At 50.1% G+C, this 26,663-nt stretch overlaps 2 protein-coding genes across 7 annotated transcripts in view; one reads left to right on the top strand and one right to left on the bottom strand.

Moving 5' to 3' along the window:
- The window catches only part of VWCE (von Willebrand factor C and EGF domains), a 30,606-nt gene extending 23,059 nt beyond the window's left edge, over positions 1-7,547 (top strand). For 5 of the 6 annotated variants that reach the window (XM_070457440.1, XM_070457436.1, XM_070457435.1 and 2 more), the window contains 4 exons: positions 107-356; positions 440-522; positions 877-967; positions 6,537-7,547. In XM_070457440.1, coding sequence (XP_070313541.1) covers positions 107-356; positions 440-522; positions 877-967; positions 6,537-7,156 — 1,044 coding nt within the window. In that variant the 3' untranslated portion in view covers positions 7,157-7,547. The remainder of the gene's footprint in view (positions 1-106; positions 357-439; positions 523-876; positions 968-6,536) is intronic. The other variant, XM_070457437.1, reaches the window with a different exon arrangement.
- Positions 7,548-14,378: 6,831 nt separating this feature from the next.
- On the bottom strand, positions 14,379-24,837 carry PGA5 (pepsinogen A5). Its single transcript, XM_020916863.2, has 9 exons — positions 24,782-24,837; positions 24,216-24,372; positions 21,646-21,763; positions 20,448-20,566; positions 19,510-19,709; positions 17,427-17,543; positions 15,930-16,074; positions 15,738-15,836; positions 14,379-14,651 (listed from the first exon to the last, which is right to left on the bottom strand). Exons 1-9 carry the CDS (start codon positions 24,835-24,837, stop codon positions 14,502-14,504), a joined length of 1,161 nt encoding a protein of 386 aa, XP_020772522.1. The 3' UTR covers positions 14,379-14,501.
- Positions 24,838-26,663: the final 1,826 nt, after the last annotated feature.

The raw sequence follows: 26,663 nt of genomic DNA, 5'->3' as shown, positions 1-26,663 counted from the left end.
TGCACAGGTTCCCTGGCCGGTTCATGGCTTGTTCAACAGGTACCTGTTGACAGATGAACTCTCAGGGCAAGGCCGGGCCCTCAGCCCCGGGGGGCTTGCTTTCCAGCAGGAGGACAGGCTTGTACTCGGTCTGTCCCCTCACCATGGACCCCCCGCCTGGCCTTGGTGGCTCCAATGGGCATGCAACGGCCGTGTGGTCTGTCATTCCCGAGTGTCCCTCCAGCCCCCAGAACGAAGGGCCTTGCGAGTTTTCTGTGTCCTGCAGCTGGGCTCCGTGGCCTGCTCGCCCGTGGACTGCCCCATCGCCTGCTCCTACCCTTTCCACCCTGATGGCGAGTGCTGTCCCGTGTGCCAAGGTGAGTGGGACCAGCCGCCCCCCCTCCAGGACTCCCGGGTGGGCCTTGGCTCTCACAGCTCCTGTCTCCTCTGCCCGCTGCAGACTGCAACTACGAGGGGAGGAAGGTGGGGAACGGCCAGGTGTTCACCTTGGACGATGAGCCCTGTACCCAGTGCGTATGCCAGGTGAGCTGGCCCTGGAGACCCCGGAGCTGCCCAGCTGGGGGCTGCTTCTAGCCTTTAGTCCCTTTGCCAAACCTGGAGCCTCTTAGCCAGTGTACACCCATCTTCCGCCCGCCGTTTTGCAGCTTTAATTACCTGTGGGGATACCTTTGGGTTTGATGGTATCCTTTGCCTGTATAGTTTCCTTAAGGCAGCCCCGCTGGGTCTGGCTTCACCAGTTGTTCAGGTGAGGACCAGGCCCTGCAGCTTCTGCCCAAGACCTTTCCGTGGGTCCAGCTGCCGGAGTAAGAGTTCCTCGAGGGTGCTGCTCTGGGCAGGTGAGATGCTCTTCTCACCTGTCTCCTTCTGTTTCCCCAGCTGGGAGAGGTTACCTGCGAGAAGGTGTCCTGCCAGCAGGCCTGCTGGGACCGCACCATGCCCCGCAGGGACTGCTGTGCCTCCTGTCCAGGTAAGTGGGGTTCTGTGACCTGGAGTCTCACCACCATCTTTTTCCCACTCTGCTCTTCTCTGAAACACAGAACTTGTATCAGGCTGGATGTGGCAAACTCAGGCTCAGAGACGGAATGTGGCCCACCTGAGGTCACAGAGCTGGCACATGGCGTGCCTGGGCCCACGCCTGGGCCTGCTGACCCGTGCCTGGGCTTTTTATTCTGCACTGCGCCATGCCGTCAGACGGTCTGTTTACTGTTCCTTTTTCTTCATTTCCTCCTTTCTGAGTCTCTTCCCCTACTTTCTATTTTGTTTCTTTGTGCTTTTTTTTTGTTCCTCTGTTTTCTAAATCCTTTCTCTAAAAATTAGAATTTAGGAACTGAATCAGTTTTGCAAAAGAATAATTGCTAATATGTATTGAGTACCCTTTATTTATCAGGGAACATCATATATCATTATTTTTTAATTGATGTATAATTGACACAACACGTGATATTTGTTGCAGGTGTATGATATAATGATTTGATATTTTGTGTATTGTGGAAAGATCACCAGAGGAAGTCTAGTGAATATTTCCCTACACATAGTTACAATTTTTTTCTTGTGATGAGAACTTCTAAGATCTAATCTCTTTAGCAACTCTTAGCAAATATAATATTTCAATACAGTATTATTAACTGTAGTTATGTTGTACATTACATCACCATGACTGACTTACTTCATAACTGAAAATTTCACCTTCTGATTGCCTTCAACCCTTGTGCCCATCCCTCACCTCCCATCTATGTCAACCACAGGTCTGTTCTCTGTATCGATGAGCTCAGCTTTTTAAAAATGATTCCATATATAAGGGAAATTATATGATATTTATCTTTCTCTGATATATTCATTTAGCATAATACTTTCTAGATCCATCCACATTGTTGCAGATAGTAAGATTTCATTCTTTTCTGTTGTTGAGTAATATTCCACTTTATATATATATTAATACAAGTATATATATATAAATATATACAAGTGTGTATATATATGTATAGACCCTGATGCTGGGAAAGACTGAAGGCAGGAGGAGAAGGGGATGACAGAGAATGAGATGGTTGGATGGCATCACTGACTTGATGGACATGAGTTTCAGCAAACTCTGGAGATGGTTAAGGACAGGGAAGCCTGGTGTGTTGCAGTCCATGGGGCTGCAGAGTTGGACACAACTGAGCGACTGAACTGAACTGATATATATATGCACACACCACATACTGATCCATCTTTATCTTTATCTATTGATGAATACTGAGGTTGTTCCCATGTCTTGGCTATTGAAATAATACTGCAATGAATCTGGAGGTGCATATATCTTTTTGAATTAGTGTTTTAATTTTCTTTGGATATATATCTGGGCATAGGCTTCACTGGTAGCTTAGCAGGTAAAGAATGCACTTGCAATGCAGGAGATCTGGCTTCGATCCCGGTTGGGAAGATCCCCTGGAGGAGGGCATGGCAACCCATTCTAGTATTCTTGCCTGGAAAATCCCCATGGACAGAGCAGCCTGGCGGGCTGCAGTCCACAGGGTTGCAAAGAGTCAGACACGACTGAGCGACTGAGCACACACGCATACCCAGGTGTGGAATTGCTGGATCATATGGTAGTTCTAGTGTTAGTTTTTTGAGAAACCTCCATACTGTTTAACGCAATGGCTATACCAGTTTCTGTACCAGTTTACATTCCCACCAGCAGTGCATGAGGGTTCCCTTTTCTCTACATCCTCACCAATGCTTCTTATCTCTTGTCTTTGTGACAGTAGCCATTCTAACAGGTGTGAGGTGGCATCTCATTGTGGTTTTGATTTGCATTTCCCCAATGATTAGTTATGTTGATCATCTTTTCAGGTACCTGCTGGCCATCTGTCTGTTTTCATATGTGTTATTCCATCCCCTGTTCACAGCAAGTCTTTGTGATAGGTTCTCTTGTGTGTGCTAAGTCACTTCAGTTGTGTCTGACTCTTTGCAACCCTATGGATTGTAGCCTGCCAGGCTCCTCTGTCCATGGGATTCTCCAGGTAAGAATACTGGGTGGGTTGCCATGCCCTCCTCCAGGGCTTCTTCCCAACCCAAAGATCGAATCCGTGTCTCATCTCCGACATTGGTAGATGGGGTCTTTACCACTAGCCACCTGGGAAGGCCCATGGGCACTCTTAGCATCCCTATTTTCCAGATGAGGAAACTGAGGCACAGAGAGATGAAGTGAGGTGCTCAGGGTCACACGGCTGATTGGCAGTAGAGCTGGGATTTGAGCCCAGAGTCAGTGCTTTTAGCTACTCTGCTGCATTAACTCCTGGACATTATTATGATCTCTATGTCACGAGTGTTCATCCATGTAGATCTTTTTGCAGAGGTATAAATGAGATATGGACATCCTACTGTAACACATGCCTGTGTGCATGCTAAGTTGCTTCTTTTTGATGCTATGAACTGTAGCCTGCCAGGCTCCTCTGTCCACGGGATTCTCCAGGCAAGAATACTGAAGTGGGTTGCCATGCCTTCCTTCAGAGGACTGTCCTGATCCAGGGATTGAACTCACATCTCTTATGTCTCCTGCACTGACAGACGAGTTCTTTACCACTAGGAGCCCCCCCACAGTTTCAAAGAATTCATGTAGCCCGCAGTTGGCCGTTTAAAAAGTTCCCAAATGTTGTGGTTTGCTTACCCCTTGCGGTTTTGGCTGACATTTAGGTGGTCTTCTTCTTCTTCTTCTTTTTCTATCCATAATGGACCTACTGTGAAACATCTTTGATCAGACACTATTTTTTCCCAAATATGAGTTGTCTTCAGACCCCGTGGTTAATAGGTGGAGTAAGCGTGTCACAGGGTGTCAGGAGTGGTTTGGTGATTCCCACGGCATGACAGCATGTTACCAGATGGGGTCCTGGAGAAAGAGGAAGCTTACAGAGATGGATGTAACTGGTTCCCTATTTACCCACCAACTCTCCACTGTGTGTTTTGAATTTAATTTTTCCAGTTTAGCATGTCCGTAGAGTACCTTACATGTGGCTGTTTTGCACTTTTTTAAACTTCAAGGAGGACAGTGAATTTTTCCACGGATTTGTGGCCTGAATTTCCTCTGTATAAAAGAACTCTTTAACTCCTTTGACCTTTTGAAGAGGACATTCTGTATTTAGAGCAGCTCTTCAGATCTGTGGATGAACAGCTGCTGTCAGGACTGGTGGGATTGGAAACATTCTGATCCCGTACAGTCATTAAGTTGGGAACTGTTGCGTGATTGTAGATTCGACTTTAACCAGCACAAACCCCTCTGCAAGCTGATGGCTATTATTCCCCCAATTTCTAGAGACTAATCATTAGCTAAAGTGCCAGGCAGTGTATGGAGCATTTTATGTTTATTGTTTCATTTAAATGCCCCAAGAATGTTCATGCATTTTGTTGTTCAGTCACTCTCGTATCTGACTCTTTGCACACCAGGCTTCCCTGTCCTTCACTATCTCCCAGAGTTTGCTCAAACTCATGTCCATCGAGTCAATGATGCCATCCAACCATCTCATTCTCTGTCATCCCCTTGTCCTCCTCCTCCCTTCTATCTTTCCCAGCATCAGAGTCTTTTCCTGTGAGTTTGCTCTTTGCTTCAGGTGGCCAAAGTATTGGAGTATTCAGCATCAGTCCTTCCAATGAATATTCAGGGTTGATTTTCTTTAGGATTGACCAGTTTGATTGCCTTGCTGTCCAAGGGACTCTCAAGAGTTTTCTCCAGCACGACAGTTCAGTTGTTTGGTGCTCAGCCTTGTTTATGATCCAGCTCTGACATCCATCCAAAACCATAGCTTTGACTATACGGACCTTTGTCAGCAAAGTTCATGCGTGGGTGCTCTTATTATCTCCATTTTGTAGATAGGGAGGTGGAGACTCAGAGAAGTTAAGTTTCTGTCTTTTTTTAAAAAAATTATTTATTATTTATTTATTTTTTTTAACCATGTCACCAGGACTTCCCTGGTAACTCAGACAGTTAGGAGTCTGCCTGCAGTGCTGGAGACCTGGGTTCCATCCCTGGGTTGGAAAGATCCCCTGGAGAAGGAAATGGCAACCCACTCCAGTATTCTTGCTTGGAAAATCCCATGGATGGAGGAGCCTGGCAGGCTACAGTTCATGGGGTTGCAAAGAGCCGGACACGACTGAGTGACTTCACTTCCTTTACTTTCTTTCTTTACCCAGCTTGTAGGATCATAGTTCCCTAACCAGGGATCAAACCTGGGCCCCCAGCAGCAAAGTTGCCAAGTCCTAATCACTGGATTGCCAGGAATTCCCAAGTTTTTGTCTTTAAGGCCATGCTGTAGGTGATGGTGTCCTCAGACTCAGGGCCAGGTCTCTGATTCCTCACTCCCTGCTCGGTCCCATTCTGCTCTGCTGCCCCCTGATGGGGAATCAGGCCCCAAGAGGCGAGATGCAGAGCTCACCCGCCTCCTTCTCCTTCACCTGCGTCAGCTGCAGTCACCTCTTCCAGATGAGATGCATTTTTAAGATGTATTTCTGCTTTTTACTGAAATACAAGGTGAATTGTTTCCTTTGGATAATTTAAAAGAAATACACAGCTTACTTGAGATATAATACACACACCATACAAGTAACATACTCAAGGGAATGGTTACCCACTACCATATTCTTGCCTGGAGAATCCCATGGACAGAGGAGCCTGGTGGCTATAGTCCATGAGGTTGCAAAGAGTTGGACATGACTGAGTGACCAACCAACACTTCAATTCATAGTTGATGTACAATATTATATAAATTTCAGGTGTATAACATGGTGATTCACAATTTTTAAAAGTTTTGTCTTGATGATTTTTAAAATTTAATCATCCCAATTTTTTATGTGTTTGCCAGCCTCTGTCTCCTCCCTTGATCATGCCTTTTTCCAGTAGTTTTTTTTTCCTTCTGCCATGGATTAAGTCATTATGATGCTCTGGACTCCAGGTTGCTACTTAAAAATGATTATTTTTCAGTAGACTTTTTTTTTTTTTTTTTTAAAGAGCAGTTTTAGATTCAGAGCAAAATCAGGCAGAAGGTTACAGAGAGCTTCCCATGTACCTACGTCCTGCCATCCCCCAGGCACAGCGCGCCCTTCCCCCAGACCATGGTCAACATCCCCCACCAGATGGTGCCCTTGCTACAACTGATGAACCCACTCTGACACACATTTGTCACCTGAAGCCCATAGATTACAACCGGGTTTAGGTGAGCCTTCTCGGGCTCCATTTCATTCAGTCCTCACTGCATGGCTTCTGTGGTCATCACTGTTATTATGAAGCCCATTTTACAGATGAGGAAATGGAGGCTCAGAGAGTTAAGAGCCTTACACAAGGTCACACAGCCAGTGCCTTTGGTGCACTGCCTCTGTCTGTTCATGGTTCCTCTTGGGCCTTCCCTTCCTGGAGGCAGGAGCTGGCAAGTCCCCCTCCCCCTGGGCCCCCAGCTGTGTGAGGACCCTCAGAGGACACATCCGGGGCATCATCCCGGGGCAGCTCATGCCGGACCTGCCTCAGGGAGAACCACTGTGCATCTTCTCGCCCCCGCCTCTTTCTCTAGAGTCCCTGGAGGAGAGCCGGGCACTCTCCCCTCGTGGAGACGTGGAGCTCAGCAAAGCAGCCCGGAGCCCCCGTGGAGACCCCGAGGCCCCCGTCAACTGCAGCTCCTGCCCAGGGCCCCCAGCGGTGCCCCCTCAGAGGCCAGCGCTCCAGCTCCTCCAGCTGCTCCTGAGAACGAACCTGTCTAACACCCAGACTTTTCCCGTGAGCCCCTCAGGAGCCCAGGCCTCACCCTCACCGTCTTCGAGGCCAGGGGTGTCCGGGGCCTCCCAGCCTCCTCAGCCCTCATCGGGGCCTCCGATCCCCCCAGGAGCCTCCTCTCTACCTCCAGCCTCTCCCAGGGCTCCCGGATCTTCTCCTTTGACTCCAGCGCTCCCGTCCTCCGCCTCCGGGGCCCACTCAGTGTCCAGACGGCCTTCTCTGCCTGCCGCCGTCCCGCGTGGAGCCTCAGCCCTTTCCACGACGGGCCCTGGCGCCTCAGAGACCCCCGTCACTGTCCTCAGGCCTCGCAGGTCCTCTCCAGGCACCTCCAGACTCTCTGCAGCCCTCGCGGCCACGGCCAGCCCCGGCCCCCGGCAGCCCACCCTGGGGACCTCACAGGAGGAGGAGTCCACGGTGTAAGCAGGCCTCCGCTTCAGGGTCATGCCTGGGACACTTGGGACAGAGAAGACTCTGCCGGCGGCCCTGGGAGCTTGCAGGGCCGCTCTGGGGACCAACGAGGCTGCTGATCCCGCAGGACTCCTGGTGGCGCTGGAAAATGCTCAGGGCCTGATGTAGCCTTGTTCCCAGGAAGCATTTGGGATGTGTTGTGAGAATCCAGCAATGTGCTCTCCATGGTCAGCCTCCTGCCTGGGCCACGGCCCGCCTATCTTTTGAGAAGGGCTGGGCAGCTGAGTCCTTGCTCTGCAGGAGGAGGAGAGTCCGAAGGGCCTGGGATTCCACTGGGACTGTGCTACCAGGCGCCACGTGTCCTCACCTGGGGTTTCCTGATTAAAATCTGTCTGGTCTCCCACAGGCTGCCCTGCTCATTCACATCTCGCCTTTGGAAAGTGAGAAGTCACTGCCTCATCACTGCCAAGCCCACGGGGGATGAACTCGCGCCCACCTCAACCCCCAGCTTGGAAGGAAAGCCTGCGTGGGCCTGGGGCTGGATTGGGAGGGGTTTTAGGTGAGCACCTGGTGGCCTTTGATTCTGGGGCACTTCTAAAGTGAGGAGGGGGAAAGTCAGATGGAGAGGGCTTTGCAGGATGGCTTCCCTGGGAGGGAACCTCTGAGATGGAGTAGGAGGCAGGTGGAGTCTTAGGGCCTGTGCTCAGCTTTAACATCTCTGGGCGCGAGGGAGAGAAGCAGGAGGCCGAAGGGGTGGGGCTGGGCAGTGCCAAGGTCTCAGCCAACCCTCTGTGGAGCTCTGAGGCTGAGATGGCCCTCAGAGTCATCCTGAGTTGGAGCAAGGGGACAGGGCTTCGTGCTTCCATGTTGACCAGTAATTCTATCTGGGCCACTTCCAGAAAGGGGCGTTAGCCAGGGCATTTCCCTGTGAGGGCTGGTGGCCCAGAGCTGCCACCCACAACCTTCTTTCCGACTTGGGGAGTAAATGTGTCCATCCTGAAGGGGGCATCTGGGTGGTGCAGCCCAGTTTCCATGACAGTTAGAAAGAGGACGGTGCTGTCATTGATGGGGAGAAGTGAGATGGGGGTGGAAGGCAGAGAACTATGGTGTCACCATGTCACCAACTTGCTACCCCTGAAACTCAAGAAGGCTGCATAATCACCTGCAGCCCCCATTGCACGGACCCCACTTGTACTGGCCCAGGCCGTCCTCCCCTTGGGTCTTCTCTGCCCTGGTGTTCACCATATATCCCGGGAGGAGGATCCCCAGTGGTTATTGACTTCAAAGGCCATCTGGGGGCATCCAGTCCAGATGTCGGTGGAGTTGTTTAGTCGTGTCCAACTCTTTTGTGACCCCCATGGACTGTAGCCTACCAGGCTCCTCTGTCTATGGGATTTCCCAGGCAAGAATACTGGAGAAGGTAGTAATTTCCTTCTCCAGGGGGTCTTCTCTACCCAGGAATTGAACCTGTGTCTCCTATATTGCAGGTGGATTCTTTACCGTCTGAGCCGCCAGGGAAGCCCTCATGTTAGTGTAAGGAGGGGTCCTGATCCAAGCAGGGTGGCAGGAATAGTGAATTTGGAATTAGGAGCCTGAAGACCAAAGACTTTAGAGATGCAAAGGACTTAGAGACCATCAAGTGCAGTGAGACCCAAAATGTGTGGTAGAATGAGCTCTGGGGTACCATGAAACCCAGGTTTGAGCCCTACACTCTGACTAGCCATGGGACCTGAGGTCTTAGTTCTCTCATCTGTATAATGGGATTATGACAGTCCTTCCTCCTGGAGTTGAGATGGTTGGATGTGACACAGACTCCATATGTCTCTGTGCTTTGTGGTGGTGACCCTGTGCAGCCTGCGGAGCTTCACAGTGCTACCTGGGATCTAATTTCAGGATGAGAGTGTAGAACACCGGCTGCCCCTCCTCAAACAAGCCAGCTGTCAACATGGTAGAGGCTCAAAGTCAGTGCTGATTTTCTCATCATTATCCCTGTATTCAACAAAGGATGCGACTCAAGTTTTAGTACTAGTCTTCCCTGTCCAGAGCACTCTCAAGTATAATAAATGGTATTCATTTTGAACATTAAAAAAAAAAAAAAAAGGCTGAGGGGTGGGGGAGTGGGAGGACAGCTGTGAACACTTCCTCCAAGTTGTTCTAAGTATAAAAACATACTTATTTGAGACTCCCCGATCCCCTACTTACAGCTGAGACCACAGAGGCCCAGAGAGGTCAGGAGAATGTCCTAAGGTTGCACAGATGAGGAAGGCTGAGCTGGGAGGAGGGCCCAGGCTTCTGACTCCCAGTCTGGGCTTGTTTCCTTTGTGTGGCATTTCGCTGGCTTCTTCCATTGGAGTTGCACAGAGGCAGTTGATGGCTGCAGTTTGTGCGAGGGTGCTGTGACCCCCTTGTCTTAGTTTGAGCTCTGTGAGAGCAGAACCAGAGAGAGAGATTGGGTGAAAGTCACCGCCCTGGAGGTGATCGCAGGGAGCATGGTGGGGATGAGGAGGAGGGAGAGAGAAGGGGAGACAGCCAGTCAGCTTTTGTTAAAGAGGGGGGAGACAGCCAGTCAGCTTTTGTTAAAGAGTGGGTCACTTCTGTAGACCAGTGGCATCCTGTCCTGTGGACCCGCTGGGAGGTTGTGTAGCACACGCTTCAGAATTGTCCCCCAAAGTCCTGAGGATGTCACTCTTGTCCCTCTCTTGCTCGTGGGCTCTCTGCTCCCCATTGAGCCCAGCTCTCCCCACCCAAGGACCACGCCTGCCTCCTGTCGGCCTTGCTGGGGGAAGGGAAGGAGGGAGTGCAGGAGCTTTCGGCAGAGCACTCCACCCCCATCCCCCAGCTGGGCCAGGGCTCTTACTGCCCACGCTGTGGTCACCGCAGTCCCTTCTCAGGACCCCTGGGGTGGGGAGGCTTGTGCTCTCCCCACCCCTTGTGGGCAGGCAGTGCCAATTGAGACACGTGGGGAGGCCCTGGGGGGACGTGGTAAGAGCATGCTCTGCCAGCAACTAGCCCAGTATGATGCCCCTTGCCCAGGGCTAGCTGGCATCAGCAAAACCACCTTCAAGTTCCCAGATAGGCACTGAGTGCGGATTGGTGCTTTTTTTTTTTTTTTTTTTTTGTCACACCACTTGGCTTGTGGGATCTTAGCCTCCTGAGCAAAGATTAAACTGGTCCATGACAGTCAAAGTGCAGAGTCCTAACCATTTGACCACCAGAGAAGTCCCTGGCACAGAGTGCTTTTCGCCAACAGATGAACTGTTTGAGCTCTCAGCAGCCTGCAGTCCAGCAAGCGGGGGTGGGGAGTGCTTGTTCTTGGGTGAGTTCATCCTGCACTCCCTCCTAGGAGTCGACCTGTCTGGTTCTGAGAAGCAGTAGAGGACAGGGAGGGTGGGCTGGAGCCTGTTCCCCCGAGTCAGTTTTACTGGATCCAGGGAATTCCAGAAGGGTCAAATGATCAAACGTGGTTCACGAGACTTGCTTTTGGAGTTTATTAGATAAACACGCTTGAGGACAAGCCACGGTAGGTTTCAAATTGGGACAAACTCTGTGAGGTCTAAAAGTACCTTTCATTAACTTATTTTCAATGTGTAGTAAACCACATCATTAGAAATAAAGATCTGTAAAATTGTATGCGGGGCTTCCTTGGTTGCTCAGATGGTAAGGAATCTGCCTGCAATGTGGGAGACCTGGGTTGGATCCCTGGATCGGGAAGATCCCTTGGATGAGGGCATAGCAACCCAATTCAATATTCTTGCCTGGAGAATAGTGAGGCATATCCCCTCACCACATCCACCTTGACACCCCTCCCTTGCCACCCCTTTTGTGGTTTCTGGTTCTTAGGCACCATTTCTCTGTTTAAATATGTGCAAGCAAATCTAATTCTCTTTATAATCCAAAGATAGAATAGTCTAGGCTCCGTTATCACCAGCTGTTTAGCATGTGTGTGTCTTTCTCACCTAACAATCTCTTCTTGAGATCTCTCCTTCCCATCCCTAGCTCGCACCTTCATTCCTTTGCTTTTGACAGCTGCACAACAGCTCACAGCAGAAGCCATTTAACCATCTCCTGGGGGTGGACTTTGGGTCCGTTCAAATCTTGCTCTTACAAAAGATGCTACAGAGAATAACCCTGGCCTTACATCATTTTGCACGTGTGCAAGTCTATCTTTAAGATGAATTCCCAGAAGTGAACTTGTTGGGCCAAAAGGTATATGCCTGTCTGATTTTGATGGATAGTGTCAAATGGCAGTCCTTAGGGGTTGTAACAATGATGCTCCCACCAGTGTGTACAGGTATCCGGGAGGGCCCAGGTTCCCCAGATCAGAGCAGAGACCTATGAGATGAAAATAACACTCCTGGGGAATTCTCTGGAGGTCCAGTGGTTAGGACTTGGCACTCTCACTGCCATGGGCCTGGGTTTGATCGAACCCATGTTGGGAACTAAGATCCCACAAGATGCATGGTGCGGCCAAAAAAAAAAAAAAAAAAAAAACCATCAAAACACTCCTGGACAAGTATGAGTGGAAAGGATGGATTGAGCTGAGCTTAGACCCCCAAGGCCCTCAGGAAGTGGGGAAAGATGGATGGCAAATGGGCCTGAGACCATAGAAACAGAATGTGAATCCATCTTATCTCGTGGAGGGAAGTGTCAGATCAGACAAGTTAGCTCAGGGTTTTCTAGTATGGATGATCTAATGGGGAGCCTTTTTAGACTCTGTCTGGATCCAGGAGTCCCAAGGTGAGGGAGCGGGAGAGGGGCTGGGAGGGAGTGGCTGAACTGCAGCTGCTGGGCTGAGTAGGGATAACACGGCGGAAGAAGCAGGGAGGTTGGGGCCAGGAACAGGAGAACAGGAAGAGTCTGGGGAGACCTGGCTGTATCCCTGGAGCCTAGAATACTGCCTGGGGCATGGGAGGAGCTCAGGAAATAGCAGAAACACAAACACCGTGTCCTGAAGAGCCAGAACCCGGTGAAATTCACCCCCAGAAACCTGAGAATACACCTGTTTGTCCCAGGACCAAATATGATTAGGACAGACTGTCAGTGGGAGTGGGAGTGGACCCATCTGTGGTCTCAACCATAGCCTCTCTCAAATCGGATCCACACGCTCATCTTATCCGAGTGATTTCCTTCTAAAACATTATCTCAAATTCATCACTCAGTCAACAAATATTTATTGAGCACGTCCTGTGTGCCCGGCCCTGCTCTTGCTGCTGGTGCTTCAACAGTTAAATATTTGATCACAGTCTCTGCCTTGGTGGATTTGAAACAAGTGCTCCTACCAAGACATCATCACCAGCTGTGCCCAGTGCCATGAAGTAAAGGAGGGCCACCCCGTGAGAGGGTGACCAGGGAGGGCTTTGCCGGGAAGTGATGTGTAAGCCTGATAACTGCAGGATGCTAGGAGGGCACAGTGTATATGCATAAAGGTCTGAAGTGGGGAGAACTTGTGTAGGCGGTGGGCAAAGGCCAGGGCGGTGGGAGCTAAGGGTATGAGGGATCAAAGAGAGACAGGGAAAGTCCATGGGTACCAGAGCCTGCAGGGCTTAGCGACCACACCAGAGATTTATTGTCTTATTCCAAATGCAATTGCAGAGCATTGATGAAAGGGTTGAAGCAAGGGAGGAATGTGATCAAATTCATGTTTTAAAAAGATTGGGACATCCCTGGTGGTCCAGTGGCTAAGACTCTACCCTTCCAAGGCAGGGAGTCTGGGTTTGATCCCTGGTCAGGGAACTAGATCCCACATACCTCAGCTGAAAGACCCTGCAACAAAGATCGAAGATCCTGGTGCTGTAACTAAGACCCGACACTGTGAAAGGGGGAAAAAAAAGGAACAGATTAGGTTTCATGAAAGACTTGCATAAAATTTAAAGAAAAAAGAGAAAAGATTTTGCAGCTCTGGAAAATAGGCTAGAAAGGGTATAAGTGACACTGGGGAGAACTGGGGCATTGACTGGGAGAGTTCACCCCACCCCTTCGTTGATTCCAATATCTTGCATTGATGTGATAAATTACAAATTGGGGAATGATATGACAAGAGCGCCCAAAGCCATTTTGTTCTGAGCAGCCCAAAGTCAGCCCCCCTCAGCTGGGAGGCCGGCTCCAGCCCCCAGGCTGGTGTTTCCAGCAGACAGCCTTCAGCATAGCAGAAGCAGGCGCCGTGGGAATTTTTCGAGCGTGCAAGGAGAGACTGAGCTAGATTCACCAGCAAGAGAGGAACTGGGATCAAGCTGGTGTGAGTCCAAGTGAAACAGATCACTTTGCGGTAGGAGTTCTCAGAGTCTTTGATTGGGGTCTGTTCCCCGTGAGCCTAGAAGAAGGGCCTAGAACCTAGCCCATCCCATACTTATTTTGACACTTTGAAAAAATAATTTTATTTGTTTATTGTTGGCTGTGCTGGGTCTTCATTGCTGCACAGGCTTTTCTCTAGTTGTGGTAAGCAGGGGCTGCTCTCTAGTTGTGGTGTGTGGGCTTCTCGTTGAGGTGGCTTCTCTTGTGGAGCATGAGCTCTAGGGTGCACGGGCTTCAGTAGTTGTGGCACTTGAGCTTCTTAGTTGCAGCTCCCGAGCTCTAGAGCACAGGCTAAATAGTTGTGGTGCACCAGAAGTTGTGGTGCCTGGCTTCCATCCCTGGTTGGGGAACTAGATCCCACATGCTGCAACTAACTTCACATGCTGCAACTGAGAGTTCAATTGCAATCCACAGCTAAAGATCCTGAGTGCTGAAACTAAGACCCAGCACAACCAAATCAATCAATCAATCAATCAATCATCTATCTATCTATCTATCTATCTATATGTGAGAATTCAGGTGCTCTATTCTATAACTTCAATCCCTGGGTCAGGAAGATCCCCTGGAGGAGCGCATGGCAACCCACTCCAGTATTCTTGCCTGGAGAATCCCCATGGACAGAGGAGCCTGGTGGGCTACAGTCCATAGAGTCGCAAAGAGTTGGATGTGACTGAAGCGACTGAGCACGCACGTGCGATTCTGTGAGACTGCAACAACCCTGGCATGTCTGGTCCCTGGCTGGTCCAGCAGAGGCCCGTTCATCTTCCTCGCTCTGTTACAAAGCATGTGCTGCCACTGTGTTTGGTGCTGTCCAAAGGAAAGTGGTCAGTTCTGTCCCCCTGCCCCGGTGTTCCTACCCCAGTGATGTAAAGTGGAATTCTGACAAACAGAAGCAACCACACACGGCATTTTCCAGGAGGTTATGATTTATTCTACATTATTGATGTGACAGGCCAAGATTCCACCTCCAGGATCCCTGAGGGGGAACAACCAGAATTATCTACATCGAAGACCAGGGGCAGAATCAGGGAGGGATCTTCCTGGAAGTAGCTGGAACCACGTGGGCTCAGGCCACGGGAGCCAGGCCGATCTGGTTGTTGGCCCTATCGAAGACGGTGTAGTACTGGCGGATGAAGACATCACCCAGGATCCAGAGGTCCCCGGAGGAGGTGGAGACATCCATGCCCTCGAACCCGCTGGAGCAGACCCCGTCGCTCTGGAGGAAAGGAGAATAAAACCCGAGCTGGGACGCAGACCCTTTGGGGACAGGCGCTGGGGCCTGAGTATCCAGGACCATGGTGCGCTGCCAGCCACGTGCAAGGAGGAGCTTCCTGGCTCGTGCCTGGGGACTTGGCTCTTCCTGGCCTGGGGTCTGCCTCTGTAATCGACTCACTGCTCTCTGGGTTTCTAGGGATTACCAGACATTATCCAGTGTTTCTGGCAGATGTACACACCCTGACGTCAGCATCGGAGCTAAGGGGTTTAGGGAGAACTCAGCTGCCGGGAAGGATTCTGGAAGCACTGGTGACACAGCCTTTTCTCATTATTCTGATCCCCACCAGTGGCAAACTGGATCAGCTGCTAGTCCTTTTCATTCACTAAGTCACTGACTTTGTGACTTTGGCTGCATATTACAATCCCCTCTGGAACTTCAAGCCCTCTGCACCCTATCCCCCACCATGGCTTAGGCTCCGCTCCCTCCTAATTAATCAGCATTGCTGGGGGAGGGGCCTAGTTAGTTCTTGCTGAATGACATCTACCCACTGGGCAAAACTAGTTTCCCATCCAGCACTGTACAAAAGGCAGGGTTTTCCTGAGTGCATCTGATTAAAGATTTACTAGTTGGTAGAGACCGTAGGAGCATCATAAGCCCTGACCCTATGGGCGGTGTGGTTTCCATTTGCCCAATACTTTGTAGCTTTGATGTGGGCAGTCTCCCGTGATTATAACTGCATCCTGGTTATGGGGAAAGCTCTCGGTTTTAGAGGAAGGAAGGATCCAGGGGCTAGTAACTTGCTCAGGATCCTGGGGCTAATCCTTGAGACCCAGAGCTTGGACTCTGGGGCCCAACTAGAAATCCTCCTTTCACACCACCAACCTTTTCCATGCTTTTTCTCCCTGGGGGCGCTGCCTCTCAATTCTCATTCGCACATTTATCTGTGATGTATCCCTTTTCTCCAGAGGCTGTCCAGAGCAGATGGCAGCTCCAGCTTGTGGAAGTGCCCTTGCCCTTGTGCCGAGGGGCAGTCTGTGACCACATTCTGGGTGGGCACGTCTAGTGGAAGGCCTAGAGCCCCCTTACCTGCAGGATGTAGGCACTGGGGGGCACAGGGTACTGGACACCATTGATGGTGAAGACAATGTCGGGCAGGCTGTCGATGGAAGAGCAGCTGATCACCACCTGGAAGGAGCGAGGATTAGCAGGGCTTTCATTGCTTGTGCATGGCAGAGTCATCGCTTGGGTCTAGAACAGGGCAATCAGGGCTGGACTTACTTCACCAGAGGAATCCTCGCTGGCTCCAATGTAGCTCTGAATATTGGAAATGGCAGTGGTTGGGCCGGCCAACAGAGAGGTACCGGTGTCAACAATGGCCTGGCAGCCGTCGCTGCAAGCGATGGACTCTCCATTCATGGTGATGCTGAGGATAAGAGGCAAGTCAGGGTCCCCTGAGTCCCTAGGGGGTACATCTCTCAAGGAGGAACCAGGTGACTCTGGTTCCTTCCCCATCCATTGGCTAATGCATAAAATTTCAGCTTCTCTTGTTCACACACTCATTCTCTGAATTCATGTATTCTACCAGGAATTACTGAGTGCCTGTTCTGCATTAGGCACAGGACGTGCAAAGCCAGACAAGATGGGTGCACAGTTTCTGGCTGCAGGGAGCTCCTACTCTAGCTGGAAAAATAAAGGAGCAGGAGGAGCAGGATGAGTAGGGGAACAGAACCCAAGCCAGGGTGAGAGTGCTGGTGAGGACCGAGCCAGGGAAGGCTTCTCAGGGAAGTGGACACCCAAAGGTTGCTAGGGAGAGGAAGAGCTAGAGGAAGAGGTGACAGAGGTGGGGAATGATGATGGAGAGATGGCCAGGTAAGTCCAGCCCTGACTGCCCCATTCACCTAAGGGGAGCAGGGGCAGGGGTTCAAGGAACTGATGGGGTTTTGGCATGGCTGGGGCAGACATAGAGAGATCAGTGTGCCCCAGCTTCCCTGGGACTGTCTTGGTTTAACTACTGAAAGGCTGGCATCCCAGGAATCTGCTCACTCTAGGGCAAACCTGGGCTATGGGTCACCCAAGCAGGCCAACTGAGGGCAGAACAGTTGGGGGTTAGGCTGCCTGCGGGCAGACAGTCTTTGAAGGGGAAAGTGGGAGGAAATGTGTGTGTGTGTTAGTTGCTCAGTCTGTCTGACTCTCTGCGACCCCATGGACTGTAACCTGCCAGACTCCTCTGTCCATGGGATTCTCTAGGCAAGAATACTGGAGTGGGTTGCTATTCCCTTCCTCAGGGGATCTTCCTGATGCTAGGACTGAACCTGTGTCTCCCGCACTGAAGGTAGATTCTTTGCTGTCTGAGCCACCAGGAAAGCCCATGGGATGAAATGTTTTGAAACAACTTCTCCACCATCTTGCCCTGACCTTAGACCAAAAGTGACAAGCACCCTAAGAGCCAAGATGTATGGACAGGGGACCCCCTACCCTCCCCAGAGATTCTAGTAGACTGTCCTGTCTCTTTGCTCAGAAGGGAATTGGCTGTCTCATCCTTGCTGAGTCTCTGGGTTGGTGGGTGTGGGGAGTCCCAGACACTGCTTATCCTCTAGGGATGTGCCCTTCTCCGGGTCTCTCTGATTCGGCCAACTTTTACCTTCTTATTCTGGAGCACATTTCCCTGTGCTGGCTGTTCCAGGAGGATCCTGGAATTCTTAGTTAATTATGAGTGTGTAAAGAAATGGGGTCTGGGGCCCATGCCAGGATATAGCCCATCCACGATGACCTCACCTGTCCACAGTGATCTGCCAATAGCCCTCAACAGAAACAGGCACCCAGTTCAGACTTCCCGAGTAGTAAGAAGAATCGATGTCACCAAATATCACCACGCTGCCGCTCTCTTCGTTGCTACGGAGAGTGGAGGGAAATCGGGAATTCATTCATACATTCACAATTCCAACTGAACATATGAAGTGTGTGCCTTCTAAGAGCTACTTAAAAAAAAAAACTTTTTATTTTGTATTGGAGTATAACTGATTAGCAATGTTGTGATACTTTCAAATGTATCAGATGTATCCAGATGTAATGGAAGGGACTCAGCTATACATATGCATGTATCCATTCTTCCCCAAACTCCCCTCCCATCCAGGCTGCCACAAAACACTGATCAGAGTTCCATGTGCTCTACAGGAGGTCCTTGTTGGTTACCCATTTTTAATATAGCACTGTGTACATATCCATCCCAAACTCCCTAACTATCCCTTTCTCCCAGCCTTTCCCCAGCAACCATAAACTAAGAGCTACTCTTGATTGGGATCTTGCCAGGGTCAGGAGCTGAGCAGTGTGTGTGGTCCACAGGGTTTCTTATAATCCTGACACCAAGACCCATGCCGTCACCACTATTATTTCTGTTCTACATTGAAGTAACTGAGGCTCAGAGAGGTGGTGCAATGTGCCCAAGGTCACACAGCCAGGGAGTCACAGAACCTGGGTCTTTTTGGTTCCAAAGTATGTGTGGTTTCCACCACATACTCCCTTTGCTGTGGGGACCTCAAGAGAAATAAATGAATGACAGCGTCTGCTCTTAAAGCCTTGATAATGTAGTTCATGGTTTGTCAATGTCTGCAGGCGTTTTTCATTGCCATGACAAGGTCGGGGTCAGGGGAGCCACTGGCCTCTAGTAGATGGAGGCCAGGGAGGCTGCCAAACATCCCAGAGCAGCCCCCAACAGCAAGGAATCATCTGGTCCAAAAATGTCCATAGTGCTGGGATTGCTAAAGTTCAATCTAGTTGGCCTTATGTGAATTACCTAACTGCCTATAAAAACAGATTATGTTTAAGAGAGCTGAAACGTGAATATTAAGTGGCCAAGAGAAAAAAAGGCTAAAATGACCCTCCTATTATACATTGCTGGAGTCCTGATTACTGGAATTTTCATTGTCTAAATCTCTGCAGTTTCAGTTTAGACAGGAAAGCAAATGTAGATGACACTAAGAAATTATTCAGCAAGCAACTGGTCACAGACAGACCAGTCACAGAGAGATGATTCCACTCCCCTAACCCAACCCCACTCCACCTTCCTTGTAAACATCTGACAGTACCAGTGAGATTATAGAACAGTCAATATCTAAAAAAAAAAAAAAAACATCAATGATGACAAATCGCTTCAAAAGAAAAGGATGTGAGTGTCAGAGGAAGGTTGAATGTCTTGAGAAAGTTGATGACACAACATCATATATTCTGGCACAAACCTCTACTCAGCCAAAACCAAGGCTTGGTTATTCTTTATTCTTAGAATTAACTCATAGCCACACCTGGAAGCTAAATTTTGTTAACTAATAAGAGAAACTTGCTTTCATCATTTAAAAGTTTCTCTGCTCAAGGTCTAAATCCCAATCAAATTTTCTTTTCATTTATTGCTATGAACTTTTGGCTCCAATTTTAAGTAGATTCACTTAAAAAAATTTTTTTTTTTTTAACTTTGCTGCATCGAGTCTTAGCTGCAGCTGGCGGGATCTAGCTCCCTGACCAAGGATTGAACCCCGGGCCCCTACCCTGGGAGTGCAGAATCCTAACCACTGGACCACGAGAGAAGTCCTTAAGTAGATTCACTTTAAATGGTGGTCTTCTGGAGAGCAAATGGCTAATGATATTTGACTTGCATAAGGCAAGGCGACAGAGAATCTCACTAGTAAAATAAGATGATGAAGATTGTTCGTCAGAGAGGAATTTGGCACTGTTCTCTCCAAAGATACACCTCTCAAGTCTAATATACTGACTCTGTCAATCCCCCTGCTTGCCAAGATTCCAGCCCATCCAGCCTTCGACATTCTCCTGCTAGACCCGGTGACCATGACCTTCTTTCTTCACTTACCTGCTGAGGTAGACGGAGAAGAGGTCTTGGGAAACCAGACCCTGGTCCCATATGTTGTCAAAGACAGGGGTGGCCCCGGAGGAGGAGATGCTAGGGTAGGCGAGACCCAGGATGCCGTCGAAGGGAGCATAGTACAGGAAGGAGCCGGGTTCTGTCTCACTCAGTCCAAAGATCTGGTTGGTGTCGGTGATGCCTCCGACCTGCGCGGGGGAACCAAGACATTTCTCATTAGCTTGTGCTGACTGAGCACCGCAGGGTGCCCACCCTCGGCTCAGAGCCTCCCCTGGTTCATTTCATGTAGGACTTGGCTTCCAGGGCATCAGGCTGGAAGGAGGGGAGAGGGATTAGCCCTGGAATTTCTTGTTAGTCTGCTGGAAAGAACAACTGAGGCTGATCCCCAGATGGGCACCGTCTGTGACTTGGTGTGAGAATGTGCTGCAGAACAGATGGTCACCATGTGTGTGTGTTTCTGAAGATCAGATGCAAAGCGGACGCCAGGCAAATCAGAACCCTGGGCCCCTGCTGCGCCCTGGGAAGGCTGTGGTGGAGCTTTTGTGACTCAGGGGGGATGTGGGCTTCGGGAAGAGGAAGAAGAGGAGGTGCTAAAAGAGAACTGAGCCTTTTCCTACCTTCTTCCTACCCCTTCATTGCATTCAACTTGGGTGGTGCTGACGTTAGCTTCTGGCTTCTGGCATTCCTCTCCCTTAACTATTTCTGCTCCCCACTCCACCTCCAGGCCCTCCAAAATATCTGTGGTATCTCAGCCACTTTCTGCATGCCCCCGTTAGGTTGCTTTTGTGATACCAAGACCCATATTGAATGAGCTGGCTCTGCCTCAGAGGGTGAGGAGGGGGTGGGGAGAGGTCTGTGTTGTGGCCTCCAAGGTCCCTGAAGTTGGAAGCTGTGCAGGATGAGGCGGCCAGCCAGAGTGTGCTCACCTGGACGGTGTCGTATCCAAGGATGCCTGTCATGCTGCCGGTGCCATAGGTGATGGACAGTGTCTCGCTGGTGGCCTCATAGGTGGAGGAATCTTGAGGGTTGAAGCGGTTGTGGTTGGCTATGAGGGCAAGAAGAGACATTATCAAACTCCAAAAGTTGAGCCAGAGTCATGGGTTGGGGGGTGCCTTGGTTTTGAGTGTGGTTTTGGAAGAGAAAGGTAACTTTTTTCTTTAGACTTTGGCACCCTAGTGTTCCCAGGTTCCATTCCTGTCTGGTTGGACCAATTGGGATCATCTCACTGTGGATGGAGACTGCAGCTATGAAATGAAAAGACACTCGCTCCTTGGAAGGAAAGCCATGACAAACCTAGACAGCATATTAAAAAGCAGAGACATCCCTTTGCTGACAAAGGTCCCTATAGTCAAAGCTATGGTTTTTCCAGTAGTCATGTAGAAATGTGAAAGTTGGACCATTAGCAGGCTGAGTACTGAAGATTTGATGTTTTTGAACTGTGGTGTTGGAGAATACTCTTGAGAGTCCCTTGGACTGCAAGGAGACCAAACCAGTCAATCCTAAAGGAAATCAACCTGGAATATTCGTTAGAGAGACTGACGCTGAAGCTGAAGCTCTAATACTTTGACTACCTGGTGTGAAGAGCTGACTCACTGGAAAAGACTCTGATGCTGGGAAAGATTGAAGGCAGGAGGAGAAGGGGGCAAAGAGAGGATGAGATGATTGGATGGCATCATCGACATGATGGACATGAGTTTGAGCAAACTCTGGGAGATGGTGAAGGACAGGGAAGCCTGGCGTGCTGCAGTTCATGGGGTCGCAAGGGGTCAGACATGACTGAGCGACGGAACAATAATATTGCTCATGGAAGGTCCTGCCAGGCTCATGCTGACTGGAGCAGGCCCACGGCTCCAGTGGTGATGCCCGTGGTGATGTGTACCTGCACACTCTCTCTGCCACTGGACTGAACTTCCTGAGGGCTGGGACCATATGTGATTCACCCCTTCACCCCCAGGTCACCTAAGCCCAGTGCCTGGCACATAATAGGTGCTCAGTGAATGCCTTTGGAGTAGATCACTGAGTGGCTTCAGCAGAATTGAAATCAGACCTATGTGAGGCCCCTGAGCATTCAGGGTTCCCAGGTGACTCAGTGCTGGGGGCCTGGAGAGGGCGGGGCACACTCACTGCAGGCCTCGCTGGAGCAGTAGATGGAGGGCACCCACAGGTTGGAGGAGCCGGTGTCAAAGATGACAGTGAAGTCCTGAGCGGGGGTGCCGATGCCGATGGTGCCGAAGTACTCCGTCTGCCGGGGGGTGGGGGGGTGGTGCGCAGGACACACAGCTCACCGACTGGGGACTCCCCAGCCTGGCCTCCCCAGGGACTGTCTCTGGGTCCTCTCGGCCACATCCTGCCTCCCCCTTCACTGGCCTCCTTGCCTTTGTCTCTTGATCCAGGGCATCCATCCATCCTTCAAATCCCAGCCAGATCTCCCTTCCTCCTTGAAGTCTTCCCCGACTGCTCTCCTGTCAACCTCTGCCTATTCTCTTCTAAGCCTCATGAACACCCACCAAACAGCCTTCTGTCCCCTGTTGCCTTGAATGTCTTAGTCTTGCTATGCTAGAGAATGCACACTCTTGGATAGGGTGGAAACTTACCCAGCAGAGTAAATCTGTTCTTGGTTGCTCCATCGTGTCTAACCACCTGCAGCCTGATGGACTGTAGCCCACCAGGCTCCTCTGTCCATGGGATTTCCCAGGCAAGAATACTGGAGTGGCTTGCCATTTCCTACTCCAGGGAATCTTCCCAACCCAGGGATCGAACCCTTCTCTTGTGTTTCCTGCATTGGCAGGCAGATTTTTTTACCACTAGCGCCACCTGGGAAGCCCCAGCAGAGTAAATGCGTAAGAATTTTTTCTTTAAATTGTTGATGGGGAGATAAACAAGTCACCTAGAGGTGAAGACCCCTTGAGATATCTTATTCCTAAGTCTAGATGACTGCAGTGGGTTTAAGAAAGGGTATCCATGGGACTTTCCTGGCAGTCTAGTGGCTAAGACTGCGTGCTCCCAATGCAGAGGGTATGGGTTCCATCCCTGGTCAGGGAATTAGATGCCTTCATGCCACAACTAGGAGTTTGCATGCTGCCACTAAGACCAGGTGCAGCCAAATAAATAAAAAAAGAAAGAGTGTCTTCAGGAATTTTATTCTTTAGTGGCAGCAATTTTTCCCTGGCTAGCTCTGCTCCAGCCACGCTGCCATGGTTCTTTGATGACCAGTTCTTCCCATCCCAGGGCCTTTGCACTTGGTATTCCCTCTGCTAGGAAAATGTTTATTCTAGATCTTTCCTTGGCTGACTCCTTCTCATCCAGTCTTCAGTGCTCTAGTCAAATATCACCTCCATCAAGAGGCCCTCCCTGACTACTTTGTCTAAATTTGCCCCTGCCCCATTCTTTTTCTCCTTACTCTAATTGACTTTTTTCTCTGTGGCACTTGTGATTACCTAGAATTATCTTACATTCCTATTTATTTGTCTCCTATTTGTCTTTCCATCTAGAATATAAGCTCTAGGATCTTTGCTTAGTCACCGTTGTTTCCCTAGCTCCTGGCATAGTCTCTGATAGAGAGTAGGTGTTTTATAAATATTTGTAAAGCGAACAAATGGGCTAAATTTACCAAGGCTTTACCAAGCTCTAACCAAAGGCCAGGCCCTGTTCTAAGCGCTCAAGAAAACCCGACAAAACCCAAAATGAAGAAACTTCCCTCAAATCAACCCTCCCCCACTACATTACTTCTTGAGTTACTTGAAAGAATCCTCTGGTGGTGGATAGTAATAGTTCTGTCTTACAGACTAGGAAGCTGAGTCTCACTCAGAATTGTCCAATGTCCCATGACTTGGAAGCATGAGAGCCTAGACTTGCTCCAGGCCTGGCAAATGTCAGAGGCCAAGCTCTTAATGAGAGGCAAGATTGCTTCACGACCTTGGCTTTCACCCAGGGGATGTAGAGTATCCACCGAAGGGCAAGCCCACTGGGTCCGAAATGGAAGAATCAGAATGATCTTCCTGAAACTCCAATCTGATCTTGTCAATCCCACCCCCCCACCCCTGAGTTAAGGTGATCTGGTGGCAATTAAGATGCCAATCCTTATCCCCCCACCCACTCTGGTCTGGCTCCACCCACCAACCCCCATGGACACGGACCTAGCTTTGAAAAAGGACTCTGGCTTCCGTTCCTCAAATGCACTCTGATGCCTGCTGTCACAGGGCCTGGTGCACGTCTTCCCACTCTCAGGGACACTCCTGTCCTCTCGGAACCCCCCTCTCTTCAGTGCCCCAAGGAGATGTCCCTGCCTGTCACCTGTCATGCAGTCAGCGTGTCACTTTCACTGGGTGGCCCTGGCCTGGTTGTGCTTGTCATGCTTGGTGAGGCTCCCTGATTATCATCTGTCTCTCCTACTAAATTGTGGGACCCTGAGGTTCGTTCACTGCTGCTTCTCTGGGCCCAGCACTATGCCTGAAACATAGGAGGTGCTCCATCTAGATAAGCACTGATGAATGAATGAATAAGTGAATTGAGAGCAACACCTCTGACTCTTTTTTTCTACTCTCCCTGTGTCTCTGAGATCCAGGGAGCAGATCCTTGGGTTACACTTGCCTAGGGGTTTAGAGCGCTGGCCCGTCTTCCCAGACCCTGGGATCCCCCCTCTCTCCTCTAGGCTGAGTCCTTGGAGCTGGCCCGCTGCCTGCCCACATACTCACATCCATGTAGTTCTGAAGGGGCTGGTCAGACACCAAGGTGGCGGCCTCCCGGAAGTACTTGCTGCCCAGGTTGTATTTGTGCGTCTGCATGAATTCCTTCAGCTTGCCATTCTCCAACAGGTTCCGTCTCAAGGACTTCTTTTTGACGAGTGGGATCCTGTGGCGAAGCATTTGTACACAGTTGGTTTGGAGGAAGAAGGGTGATTAGACAAAGGACCTGCTCATGGGGTGCTGTGGAAGACCCGGAAGGAAAAGGAAGCTTGCCTGAGAGTGCAAGAAGGAAGTCGAGAGGGGAGTTGCTCCCGTCTTTGGGCAGAGTAATGCAGACAGGAGAAGTGATTGCTGGAAGTCATCCGGCCCAGTGCTGGTGCTGAGAACCCTACCCAGCCTGGCCTGGAGGATCTGTGCTATTAACTATGTCTGCTGTGCTGTGTCCCCCAATGAGCAGAGAAAAGAGGCTCCGGACAGATGCAGAGAGAGGAGTTGTGGGAAGGAAGAGGGAAGGACAGCAAAAGGAAATAACCCCAGGAAAACAGCTCTTGGTGTAGAGCATCCCCCAGACTCACTTGAAGGTGCTGCACTCAGAGAGCGCCACCAAAGTAAGCAGGAGCAGCCACTTCATGGTTCTTCCTAGCTCCCAAGTCTCTGGAGAAGGGAAGACGGGAAAATGTACAGTAGCAGGCAGGAGCCAGTCCTTATATACAGCCCAAGTCCTCAGGTATGGCCTTATCAGCCACCAACGTCACCCTTTACTCGCACCCCAAGCAGAAAGTTTCCTGATAAGATTGTCCCTGCCCTATGCCATGTTCAGGGGAATTTCCAGTTGAGTACCTTTCCATTTGTTACCCAGACCTCGGGTTGGAATGACTCCACAGAGAGCAAGTGGCCAAGTGGCGGCTTATTTCTTAAATAATAGAAGGCATCTAAACTTGATAAGCGGAATATTTCGACAAAATTGATCCAAAGTGCACTGAATGTTGGACAGATGTCAGAGGAGCTCCAGGTACCCGAATGGTCCTGGAGGGACAGACGGTGGGACAGAGCGGCTGTCCTTGCAGTGATGGGCCGTGTCCCCAGAGCTGCTGTCCTCAAGCACATCCTTAGGTGGGTGGTGTGGGACTCAGGACACATTTCCCCATGAAAAGATCATTATATGCAGTTGCTGGGTGTCTAGCTAGCATATGGGCCTTATCTGGCTCTTGCTGCTTGTGGCTCTTGGGCCCCATCTTGGGAAAGTGGTGCATGTAGTACAGAGCAAGGGGATGGGGTGGGTGGAAGAATGCTTCCGACCCTGGAGGAAGCAAACTTGAAACAGTCTGGGTTTGTCTTTGGAATCTCTGCCGCTCATTTTCGGACTCCCTTTTCTTCCTACTGCTCCTCTCCCACCTTCTTGGTTACTCAGAGCCTTTGAGACCCCATCTGGGTCTGACTCCCAAGTGCTCCGTGCTTACAACTTGACTGAATCAGCTGCAGTGGGCCAAAGCAATCCAGGCAAATTCATGCTAGGGTGTGAATAACTGAGAAAAGTTCTCTTTCTTCCTCTCTTTCTCTTCTTGGTTCATGACATGCTGGATCTTCATTCACTCACCAGGGATCAAACCCATGCCCCTGCAGTGGAAGCATGGAGTGAAAAGCTCTCTTCTTAATTAAGATGCTTTCTAGCTCAATTTGTGGGGTTTATTCAGTGGATCTAGTGGAGTGAGAAACTTGATGTAGGAATTTTGGTGAGGGGATGGGAGGTGGGGAATACACAGGAGGGAGGTCACAAATAGGTAGCAAGACCTGTCTGCAGGTCTTGTTCTGATATCAGATTCCCTGGGCCATGCCTGGTTCTTCCAACAGTGGGAGACACAGATTCTATAAAACTCCAATTTCCCTACAGCCTCTGGATGAGCATGGAGGGGTGGGCAGTGTGGATCAAGTTCTGGTGTGAGCCTCACTACAAAGCACGTTTGCATTAAAAACGTACCCATTAAGACACCTCTGTGCCCCAATCATGGTCCTTGACCTGTATTTTGCATTTTCTCATCTTTTAGTGCCTGCTTCCTCTCAGCTCTCTTTTCCTCCCCTTTGAGCATTTCTTCTTTGAGCTATGCTGTCACCTTTGGGCACGTCTCAGTGCTTCTAGGAGGAGCTGATGGTCCTGAAGATGCCTGCCTAGGTCCTGGGAACAGCAGATGGAAACCCTGGCTCAAGACTCCCCCTGGGGCGGGTGGGGGGAAGGGCATGTTCTGGGGGCTGGCCAGGGTCTTCAGAGGTACTTGGTGTCTCACGCTGGGGAGGGGGTACATGGATGCTCATCACGGTTCTTTACACTTTATGTGTAGGTTATGCATATATGAAACTGTTTACAATACTTTAAAAAAATAAAAGGAGGATCTGCATACTTTTCAACTTAGAAACGGAGGCAACTGAGGTTGGGTGGAGCAGGGTGAGTCAGGGAACCCT

The sequence above is a fragment of the Odocoileus virginianus genome, chromosome 28, assembly GCF_023699985.2.
Source record: "Odocoileus virginianus isolate 20LAN1187 ecotype Illinois chromosome 28, Ovbor_1.2, whole genome shotgun sequence".
Lineage (NCBI taxonomy): Eukaryota > Metazoa > Chordata > Mammalia > Artiodactyla > Cervidae > Odocoileus > Odocoileus virginianus.
This window is presented reverse-complemented; position numbering and strand designations above follow the sequence as displayed.